Source organism: Penaeus japonicus, unplaced genomic scaffold (genome assembly GCF_977035675.1).
Source record: "Penaeus japonicus unplaced genomic scaffold, GWHDUDI00000001_assembly GWHDUDI00000013, whole genome shotgun sequence".
Lineage (NCBI taxonomy): Eukaryota > Metazoa > Arthropoda > Malacostraca > Decapoda > Penaeidae > Penaeus > Penaeus japonicus.
This window is the reverse complement of record NW_028234415.1, coordinates 42,938,462-42,950,873: the sequence shown is the minus strand read 5'-3', so window position 1 is coordinate 42,950,873 and position 12,412 is coordinate 42,938,462. Positions and strand designations below refer to the sequence as shown.

At 34.6% G+C, this 12,412-nt stretch overlaps 1 protein-coding gene across 1 annotated transcript in view; it reads right to left on the bottom strand.

Moving 5' to 3' along the window:
• The window catches only part of LOC122267602 (neuronal acetylcholine receptor subunit alpha-5), a 26,147-nt gene extending 16,323 nt beyond the window's left edge, over positions 1-9,824 (bottom strand). Inside the window, exons 1-5 of the mRNA XM_043037686.2 lie at positions 9,766-9,824; positions 7,439-7,643; positions 4,529-4,662; positions 1,039-1,083; positions 254-357 (exon numbers count right to left, since the gene is read on the bottom strand). Coding sequence (XP_042893620.1) covers positions 254-357; positions 1,039-1,083; positions 4,529-4,662; positions 7,439-7,493 — 338 coding nt within the window. The 5' untranslated portion in view covers positions 7,494-7,643; positions 9,766-9,824. The remainder of the gene's footprint in view (positions 1-253; positions 358-1,038; positions 1,084-4,528; positions 4,663-7,438; positions 7,644-9,765) is intronic.
• Positions 9,825-12,412: the final 2,588 nt, after the last annotated feature.

The following is a 12,412-nucleotide window of genomic DNA, read 5'->3' as shown; positions in this document are numbered from 1 at the left end:
GGGAGAAGAAACACGAGAGAAGGCGAGAAAGAGAGAGAGAAGACAAAGGGGAGAGAGAGAGGAAACAAGTGACAGAAAGAGAGAGAGAGATAGACAGAGAGTGAGAAGACGAGAGAATGAGAAGACGAAAGAGAGAGAAGGCAAGAGAGAGAGAGAGAGAGAAAGCACGAGACAGAGATAGACAGAGAGTGAGAATAGACAAGAGAGAGAGAAGGCAAGAGAGAGAGAGAAACAATCCAGAACAGGAACTCACTCATTATATAGGGAGATGTCCGGCATCCAGATGTCTCTGGGTGACATCGAGAGCTTCTGAATGTTGTCGACCGGAACATACTGAAGTCGAGGGTCCAACCAGTCCTGAAAGAACAGACGTTTCAGTGTCTTGATGAAAGATTTCGTTCAAAGTTTCATCTGCGATTAAAAAGGAGAGGGAGAGGGAGAAAGGGGCACGAGATGGAAGGTAAGTGAGACAGAGAGATAGAGAAGAGGGGGAGGGGGAGTGGTGAGGGAGATAGATGGATGGAGAGATAGACGGGAGGGGGGGGAGAGGGAGAGGGAGGGGGGAGGGGCAGCGGGGAGAGAACAAGATGGGAAGTGAGAGAGAGAGAATGATCTCTCTCTCTCTCTCTCTTTCTCTCTCTCTCTCTCTCTCTCTCCCTTTCCTCTATCTATCTATTTATCTCTTTAATATACACATGCATAATAAAACTTTCACCCTCGAATTCTGTTCTCCAGGAAGTAATCACTTAACAAGAAGATCAAACACAAACACAGAGTGGCTAGCGAGTGAATTTTCAGTCGGGAAGCGAAGGTGAAAAAGAAACTGCATCTCCTTTTTGTATCTCCTTTTTTTCTTAATGGATGTAAATTTGATTACTCAATTAGCAATGATCAGTTGAAATGTCAATTCACACGTTATACGAAACTAAGAAGAATAGGGAACATATATATATAGAACATTATATCAATTGGGCTGTCAAACATATAGAGACTTAGTAATGTTATTTTATTATATATTCACATATGATATAAACTCACGTATATTAACCAGGCGTCGATTGCAAGTGTGTGAGATGCTGGATCCTGCAAAAAAATAATAATGATAATAATAATAAAAAAAATAAAAAATAAATAAAAATAATAATAATGATAATAATACTGTACATTGGAATTTGATTATGATTAGAATAATGGTTAGCCCTGCATATTGTGGGAATAATGTATGATTAAACAGGATTTGATGATTAATTTGGTGGGAAACATATTGATCAGAATGATACATAAATTCATATGCATAAATATTACGCTGACGATTATGATAGCGGGTAAGATTATGCTAATATAGATAATGATTGTAATAATGATAATGATTACAGTTATGATGATATTTATGAGGATAATGACAATGAAAATGGTGATGATAACAGTAATTGTTCGATAGATAATAGTAATGAAAAGGATATTGCTAATATTGATAAGGCCAATTGATATAATCAGTTTTATAGATCAATTACTTACTGTCATTTTGTCAAAACAACTTAGATGATAAGAGAACATTAAATCAAACTATGATGTAAGGTGCATATATACTATGTATGTTAATTTTCACGATTTAAACAATTTAAAAAGTTCATCATTTCAGAAAACAATAAAAAAAACACTGAAAATAATGGAAAAAACACATAAAAGTGTTTATTTATACAATATTCAAAAAGCTCTTCCATAATTATAGATTAGAAGACATGTTAGAAGACAGCAACTAAAGATATAATTTTTGTCTTAAAAACAAAGAAAAACAAAAGGGTAGGGCATTTTTTAAATATTCTTAGAACGCATGTTAGAAGATAGCAATCAAAGATATAATTTTTGTCTTTAAAACAAAGAAAACAAAAGGGTAGGGCATTTTTTGAATATTCTTAGAACGCATGTTAGAAGATAGTAATTAAAGATATAATTTTTGTCTTAAAAATAAAGAAAACAAGGCCATTTTTTAAATATATTTTTTAAAATCACCGAATGTCCGATAATGAACAATGCTTGCTTGTTTGTTTTTTTTATTGCATAATTTCTAATATCAATAATTTCTTTATTATGATTATGATTATTATTATATATATCATCAATTAATCTTTTATTATGATTATCATTATCATTATTATCTTCATTATTATCTTCATTATTATCATTATTATTAACATCATCATCTTTACTATCATTATCATTTTATCACCGCATCATTATAATCATTATTAACATTATCATCATTTTTATTACCATCATCATAATTTTCATTACCGTTATTATCATTTTTATCACCATTATCATCATTTCTATCATTATCATCATCATTAACATTACTATCATCATCATCATTACCATCATTATTAGTTTCCTTATCATTATCATTAATCCATTACAGATCAGTAAAGTAGCTATTGTCCCTTTCTCTTCCATGTTATTTATTATTTCTCTACCGTAAGTAATATTGTATAGCCTTTGTAGTCCTTCTAAGAACAGGAAGAGTGGTAAGTAATATTAATGTTAGTCAAAATGATGACTATGTTAATGATGAAGATGATTGTGATAAAAAAAAAATAATAATAATAAATATTTGGTTTTGATACTTGAACTATAATTTTTTTTTTTTTTTTTTTTTTTTTTTGGGGGGGGTATTATACATTCAGTGATTAAAACATTTATATAAAGAATTTGATATTTCCTTTGCAATAACTTTTTTTGCAATAGAAAAAAATACATAAAAAAAATATATATATCACATCGTCCAGACAAAAAATAAATAAATAAATAAATAAATAAATAAATCATAACATAGCTAACAATGGGAAAATAATTTCCCTAACATTAATTTTCTTGTTTATTTATTCATTGGTGAATGCTATTGTCTTTCGCCTTTTCATTTTTCTCAAGTCTGTTATTTCTAATTCTCTCTCTCTCTCTCTCTCTCTCTCTCTCTCTCTCTCTCTCTCTCTCTCTCTATTAATTTGTTTTTAATTTTTATACACCCTTCCATTTATTTCTTTATTCCCTTATTTATCGTTCTTATTCCTTATCAAACTTCACCCCCTTTTCCTCGAAATCAAAATTATTGATGACTTTTCCATTCAGGATTTTTAAGGTGCTTATCAAGTTCAAAGGAATATTAGAAAATATACATACATAATACATATAGACATATGATCCTCACTTTGAAAATCTAGGAATCAATATGTAATTTGGTAAGGTGCTTACGGTAATGGATAAAAAAAAAAAAAAAAAAAAAAAAAAAAAAAAAAAAAAAAAAAAAAAAAATATATATATATATAGATTTTTTTTTTATTATTATTATTATTTTTTATTTTTTATTTTTTACAATTCATGAAAATCTGTATATTGATAAAAAAATAAAAATCCAATTTCACTCATGAATGTAAAAAAAAAAGAAAGAAAAAAAAAATCCATACAAACATCGCATTGATTTATTTAAAGATCGTTGTATCAAACCATCATAGATTCTTCTGAGGTGTTTACCGAATTCTTGGAAAGGGAACTTAAGTGATCCCTAAGCGATTTCTTTTCCTAGAAAATACTGGTTCCTTTGTGTGGCATTATCATTATTATTGGTAGCAATTGTGGTGGTTAAAGTATAGTGTTGGTGCTAGAAGTTATAGTGAGAGAATTGTTATCATCTCTGTCACAACTGCTACTACTGTATGTAATTATCATTATCATTATTTTTTTTAATCATTATCCTCCTTATCATTCTCATCATCATTATTACGTTTACAAATGTTATTAAAATTAATCACGTTTTACTTTAACTAATAGATTACAACTACTATTACTGTCATTATCATTTATGCCATTACGAAAATTATGTTCTCATAACTGTTGTTCTTTGTAATGCTGTTCTTATCATATCATAATCACTATCATTGACATCAAGAAGGGGGGGGGGGGCAAAGAGACCATATTTTACCCCCCTCCCTCCTCACTCAAGACAAAGAAAGACATAATGATAATTATAGTAGTAATAATGATAGTTATAATAATGATATGATATATAATGATATAAATATTAATGATGATAACAATAATTATATTGATAACGATGATGATAAGGATAAGGAGATTAATAATAATGATATTAACAAAGAATGATATTGATGATAATAAAAAAAATATTATAGTAATAATAGCAGTATTAACAGCAATAATGATAACAATAATCACAACAACAATAATGATGACGATGATGATGATAATAATGATATTAATGATTATGAAAATAATGATGATGATAATCATGGTATTAATAATTATCAACATATTTTTTATCACTGTCATTATCATTATAATAATAATAATAATGATAATAGTAATGATAATAATAATAACAATAATAATAATAATGAAAATAATAATACTAAAAATAATAATGATAATAATAATAATAATAATAGCAATAATAACAGTAATAATAATAACAACAACAACAACAAAACTTAGCTCAACCTAAAAAGACCCTTACGACATCAAAATGCTTGATGGTGACCCTCCGAAGCCGCACAATAGTCTTTCTCGCTGGCAAAGTTGTCCGGTCATAGTTTCGTAGGATCTGTCTTCTTATGTCTTGCTCATTCATGTAGTCTCCGCTGCCCCGACCTGTAGGAAGAGCGAGAGGAAGGATTGAGAGAAAGGAGTGAAGGATGTGTGTGAGGTAGAGAGATAGAGAGAGGGGGGGAAGAGAGAGAGAGAGAGAGAGAGAGTGAAATAACGAGAGAGAGAGAAAAAAATAAATAAAGAGCGAGTGAGTGGAATAATGGGAGAGAGAGAGAGAGAGAGAGAGAAATATAAAGATCGAGAGAGTGAAATAACGGGAGAGAGAGAGAGAGAGAGAGAGAGAGAGAGAGAGAGAGAGAGAGAGAGAGAGAGAGAGAGAGAGAGAGAGAGAGAGAGAGAGAGAGAGAGAGAGAGGAGAAGGGAGAGAGGAGGAAAGAGAGAGAGAGAGAGTTATGTAATGGAGAGAGAGATAAGGGAGAGGAGAGAGAGAAAAATTATAAAGAGAGAGTGAAATAACGGGTGGGGAGGTGAGAGGAAGAGAGAGAGAGGGGGGAGAGAGAGGAGAGAGTGATGTGAGTATGAGAGGGAGGGGGTGAGAAAAGAGAAGGGAGAAAGAGAGAGAGAGAGAGAAAATAAGGAGTGTGAGACCGAGAGAGTGAAATAACGAGAGAGAGAGGAAGAGTGAGAGAGAGGGCGAGGGAGAGAGAGAGATGTGAAAGAATAGAGGAGAGGAATATAGTAATGATACGTGAGTCAGTGAATATCGGATTGAGAAAGAGAGAGAATATAAAGAGCGAGAGGTGTTAATAAACGTGAAGAGTGAGAGAGAAGAGAGAGAGCGAAATGTAAAGATCGTGGATGAGGAGAGAGAGAGGGAAATAAGGGAGAGGAGAGAGAGAGAGAGTAGAGATCGAGAGAGTGAAATAGTCGACCTCACGAGAGAGAGAGAGAGAGAGAGGAGAGAGATCGGGGAGAGGAGTGAGGAAGAGAGTGAGAACCCGGAGAGAGAGTGTATGTAAAATAATAGAGAGAGAGTTTAAATAACAGGGAGAGAGAGAGAGAGGGGAGGAGAGAGAGAGAGAGAGAATGAAATGAGGGAGTGGACGAGAGTGTGGGGTGAGGTGGAGAGTGAGAAAATAAAGATCGAGAGATGAGAGAGATATTATACTGAGAGAGAGAGAGGGAGAGAGAGGGAGGAGAGAGGAGAGAGAGAGGAGAGAGAGAGGAGGAGAGAGATGAGAAGAGAGGAGTTGAGAGAGGAGAGAGAGAGAGAAGCCGAGGAGAGTGAGAGAGATGAGATGAGAGGAGAGAGAGAGAGAGAGAGGAGATGAGAGAGAGAGAGAGAGTTAAGAGCGAGCCCCCCCACCCGCTCCACACCCTGCTTTCCCCCCGATCGGCTCCCGCTCGAATTTCCCCGATCGCTACACATACAACAGCATCCAGCTAAAAAAGCTAGCTCTCGATACACGATCGTCGTGCCTTTATCACATCTGCTAGCATTCTCCTTCGCCCTCTCGCTGAAGAACAACCCCCCGAGAGACGCTAAAGGTTGGTTCAGGGGACATTAAATTCATATATGTATTGACAATATTCATGTGGTCATTGCATGGTATTCCAACAAAATTAAATACCGTTTTCATTAAAAAGCAAATGAATATTATAATAAACTCTCTCTCTCTTTCACATTATTTTTAAACTTACAAACACACACATGCATCCTCTGACACCGCTTAACATATATATGACTATATGTATGTGTGAGATAATATATATATATATATATATATATATATATTTATATATAGATATAATATTATATATATATATAAATATATATAAATCTCTATATGTATATATATATTATAAATTTAATTTATAATTTATATATATATTATTATATTTATATTATATATAAAATATATATATATATATATATATATATATATATATATTTATATATAAAAAATATATATATATATATATTATATATTGTATATATATATATATATATATATATATATATATATATATATGTATATATTACACACACACACACACACACACACCCCACACAACCCCCCCCCCCCCCCCCCCACAAAGTATATATATATATATATTATTATTATATATATATATATATATATATATATATATATATTATGTATATGTATATATATATATATATATATATCATATATATTATAGTATATATATATATATATATATAATATATATATATATATATTCCCCCCCTCTCCCCCTCTCCCCCCCCCCCCCGACCCTCATATAATATATATATTTATACATATTATATATTATATATATATATATATTATATATATATATATATATATATATTTATATAATATATATAATATACATATATTATATATATATATATATATATATATATATCATTATTTATATATATATATATACACAGTTATATATATATATTAATTTTATATATAGTATATTTTATATATATAATATATATATTATATATATATTGTGTGTGGATATGTATATATATATATATTTGTGTGTTGGGGTGGGCTGGGTATGTTTCCAAAATATATATATCTATTTACCGTATCAAAATCTATATATGTATATTATATATAATATATATTATGTATATATTATATATATCTATATTATATATTATATATATATATATATTATATATATATGTATGTGTGTGGTGTGTGTGTGTGTGTATTAATATATATATATATTATATATATATATATATATCTATCTATTTATATATATATATATATATATATATATATATATATATATATATATATACATATTTATAATTTCTCCTTAAGTGATAAGTCATAAAAAACGCAAACAAAAAAGTCAAACTCACATTCCTCCGCCATAAACAAAAGAGCAGCGAAGAGAAACAATGATCCAGTGCGCATCGCTGCGTTCGTGGATTGCTCCGGATTCTCGAGAGGATCAAGGGCGGATTTACGCGGATTGATGAGGATTGCCCAAGTGACTCGCTATCTTCTGATAAGTTATAATGAAGTGATCTACTGTTCACATTCGAGTATCGTATTATTGCTCATCTGTAATCGAAAGGTATGGATACTTTAGACCTATATTGTTAAATGAAGAAACATCGGGTTATCATAGTCATTCGGCTTGAACCACGAATTAAATCAGTTTTTTCTTTATATTCGTCATAAAAGATATCGTCTTTATCATTATTTGCCACCAAGACTTTCGTCACCATCACTTCATATTGCCATTGGCACTCGTTTGCCATCATAGCTTGCCATCACCGTTAAGTATCGTAGGTCACTCATGTTATATGGTTGTTGGGTGTATATACATTAGCTGGTTCTATTATCTCCTTGTATTTATTTTCTCTTTTATTTTTTATTTTTTTCTCTCTCTCTTTCTCTCTATATCTCTACATCTCTTTCTCTCTCTCTCTCTCTCTCTCTCTCTCTCTCTCAATTATTCTCTATCTCTCTTCTCCTTTCTTCTCTCTCTCTCCCCCCCCTCTCCTCTCTCTCTCTTCTCTCTCTCTCTCTCTCTCTCTCTCTCTTCTCTCTCTCTCTCTTCGTTCTCTCTTTCTCTCTCTCGTATCTCTCTCTCTCTCTCTTTCTCTCTCTCTCTCTCGTATATCTATATATCATATATAAGGTATGTGTGTGTTGGGTGCGTGAGTGTGTGTGTGTGTTGTGAGTGTGTGTGTGGTGTGTGATATGTACTATATATATATATATATATTGTAGTTGTGGTATGTATATATTTGTGTGTGTATGCGTTTTATTCAATGTATATATATATCTATACATATATTATATATTATATGATATAATTTATTGTGTATGTGTGTTTATGTGTGCATATAAAATGTGTAGACATATTGTGTATATATTGTGTCATGTGTATGTATGTTTATATTATAATATTATATATATTGGTAATATATATATTATATATATACTATATATTTTTAATTATATATTATATACATTATATATTATATTTAATTTATATATATATACGCACATTATAACACCCCCACCCCCCACACACATAAACTGGATGTACACTCTCTATGTATATACATACGCATGCGGTGTATACATATTATACATACAGTATATGGATAGATATTTATATATATATATATATAGATATATATATATATATATATATATATTGTATATATATATATTATATATATATATGTGTATATATATATTTACTATAATATTAATATATAAATATTATATATATATTAGTATTATATATATATACTATATTACATAATTTTGATATATAAATTTATTTATATATATATATATATATATATATATATATATTATTTATTATATACTATATATATATATATATATATATATATATATATTATATATATAGATATATATATATGTGTGTGTATGTGTGTGTGTGTGGAGTGTGTGTGTTGTGTGTGTGTGTTGTTGTGTGTGTGTGTGTAATATATTATATTATATATATAAATAAATCTCTATATATATATAATATATATTTATTCTATATATATGTTTTATTGGGTATATTATATATTATTTATATATATTATAGTATATTTTATATATATATATATATATATACTAGGTGTACTTGTGTGTGTATGTATATACATGTAAATAAGTTTTTTATACATCCATTTACTGTATATCTTTCACCCTTCTTTACCCTCTCTTCTCTCTTTTCCCCTCCCTCTCCCTCTCTTAATTCCCCTTTTTTCCTTCTATCCCTTGATCTCCCAATCCACTGGACTTCCAAAGCACACAAGCATTCCTCAAACCTTATCACTACCCCCCCTCAATCCCCCTCCCCACAAAAAAAAAAAAAAATATTCCTCTGTCACCACAGGGTTCCACAGAGATAAGAAAGTTGACTGCTTTAGAAGGAGCCCAGTGCTTGATGCTTGTCTTCTGTGCTTTGGGTTGTCAAGGTTAAAGACTTTTTTTTTCTTCCTTCCATCTCTCCTGTTGTCGAGGAGAGGAGAAAGATGCCTGTGCCATGTTTTTGCTGTTGTTTTCTTTTTTCTCTCTCTTTCTTTCTGGGTATCCATATGGATTTGTGACCATGAACGAGGTGGTAGCGTCCAGAAGGAGGAGATAGTGTAGTGAAACACTGAGTTATGGCACAGGATATCACATAATACCACAGGACACCACACACCACGCTCGGCACCATACAGACACACACACACACTGAGGCTGCGCTACACATACTGACCAAGCATACCCCTCTTCACCCAGACAAGTTTCATCTTTCATACTACATTTCCCTCGCTTCTCTTTTGTTTTTTTCGATGCGTTCCTTGTTTTTGTTTTGTTTTGCTTTTCACATATTCAGGAAAAGAAATGCATTATTTTTTTTTACCCCTTACTTTCTGACACGTGAGAAGAAAAGTAGAAAGAACATATCGTGGAAATTGACTAAGATGGACGCTGCGATTTTGTGCAGCACCGATTTTATGCGCAAGATTTGCAAGTTGTTTCATTTTATGCGGTGGGCAACCACTGACGTGTATGAGTTACCAGACCGTGTTTTTCTTCCATTTTTTTTTATCCGGGTCGTCTGTTTCTCGCTGTCTTTGTCAAACTCCGTCTTTGTTTACACCAGCTGAGGATCCATGTTATGGTGCGTCTGGAGTCACTGTAAAATGTGTGTATTGTGCCTCCGTTTCTACCTCTGCATGGAAGACGGAGGGACAGACAAATAAAGAGAAGGGGAGAGCTAGGAAGAACAGAATATTAATAGAGTAATAGATAGATAGATTCTGGGTGGATAGATAAACTAGACTATTAAAAAAAAACGTAGTTATAAACAAAACTTCAATTAGGAAAAAAAATGTGGATTCTTGTTTACAATCTACTTGAAGGGGAGAGGGGAGGAGGAGGGAAGGGTGGAAGGAAAGGCAGGGATGAGGGGAGAAGAGAGGAGAAGAAGAGAAGAGGGGAAATGAAGAAGAGAAGGAAAGAAAAGAGGGGAAATGAATAGGAGAAGAAAGGAGAAGAAGAGAAGAGGGGAAATGAAGAAGAGAAGGAAAGAAAAGAGGGGAAATGAATAGGAGAAGGGAAAAGAAGGGAAGAGGGGAAATGAAGAAGAAAAGGAAAGAAAAGAGGGGGAATGAATAGGAGAAGGGAAAAGAAGGGAAGAGGAGAGGCGTGGGGGGGGGGGGAAGGGCAAAGTACCAACATCATCAATCGCACATGAAGCTTTAGCTAAATCCCTCCCAGAGCCTATTGACGTCATACAGCCCCCCCCCCACCTCCCCGCACCCCCACCCGGTCCTACAGACACTCCTCCCTCCCCTCTCCCCTCCTCTTCTCTCCTCCCCCCCCCCTACCTGGCCCCACGGACGCACTCCTCGCTTCCTAGCCCAGTCTCGCGTTTTTGTCCTCTTCTTTATTCTTCCTCTTCCTTTCTCACTTTTCTCTTCTTCTTTTCCCCTCTCTTCCACCCCATTCTTCTCATTCCTTCCCTATCCTCTCATCCCTTTCCCCCAATCCCTCTCCTGCTCTCCCTCTCCTCTCCCACACAATAAGTCCTCCCACCCACCCTTCCCTCTCCCCTCCCTCCTCCCAACCACCCTTTTCCTTCCCTCCTTCCTCCCACCCACCCTTCCCCTCCCCTCCCAACTCCCACTCACCCTCCCGTCTCCCACAAAAAATCCCTCTCCCTCCCCTCTCATACTCCCTCACTCCCTCCCTCCGAGCCCCCTCCTCCTCCTCCTCCCTCCTTCCCTCACTCCCAGTCCCCTTCCTCCTCCCTCCCTCCCAGCCCCCCTCCCTCCCTCCCTCCCAACTCCCTCCCTCCCTCCCAACTCCCACTCACCCTCCTCTCTCCCACAAAAAAATCCCCCTCCCTCCCAGTCCCCCTCCCAACTCCCACTCACCCTCCTCTCTCCCACAAAAAAATTCCCTATCCCTCCCTCCCTCCCAGTCCCAGTCCCACTCTCCCTCCCTCCTACCCACCCTCCCCCTCCCTCCCCTCCCAACTCTCCCCCAACCTCCCTCCCTCCCTCCCAGTCCCTCCCCCTCTATCCCTCCCTCCTACCCACCCTCCCAACTCCCCCTCCCTCCCCTCCCCCCCCCCCCCCCCTCCCTCCCAACTCCCCCCCTCCCCCTTCCCTCCCTCCCTCCCTCCCTCTCGCCCGGCAACACACACACAATCCCCGTCGGGCGTAGGGGCTGGCGGACGGACGTGAAGCTTAAGAGTCATTTGCGGTTCCCTGTGGCTCTGCCCTCGCTTCCCCTCTCTCTCTCTCTCTCTCTCTCTCTCTGTCTCTTTCTCTCTCTATCTGTCTCTTTCTTTCTCTCTCTTTCTCTCTCTATAACTCTCTTATTCTTTGTTTAAATCTTCTCTCTCTCTTCTATTGTCTCTTTCTCTCTCTTCTCTCCTCTCTTCTATCTTTTCTCTCTTTCTCTCTTCTTCTTCTCTATCTTTCATTCTTTCTTTCTCGTAGTAGTAGAAGAGGAGTAGTAGTAGAAGTAGTTGTTGTAGAGAGAGTGTATGTAGGTATTAGGAGAAGTAAGTAGAAGAAAGGAGTAGTTGTAGAGTAGTTAGTAGTAGTAGATGTAGTAGTAGTAGATGTAGTAGTAGTAGTAGTAGAAAGTTGTAGTAGTAGAAGAAGTAGTAGTAGAAGTAGTTAGTAGTAGCACTAGAAGTAGTAGTTAGTAGTAGAAGGTGTAGTAGAAGAAGAAGTAGTAGTAGTAGAAGATGTAAGTAGTAGAGAAGTGTTGTAGAAGTTGTGTTAGTAGAAGTAGTTGGTAGTTTGAAGAAGTAGTTAGTAGTAGTAAAGAAGTTAGTAGTAGAAGTA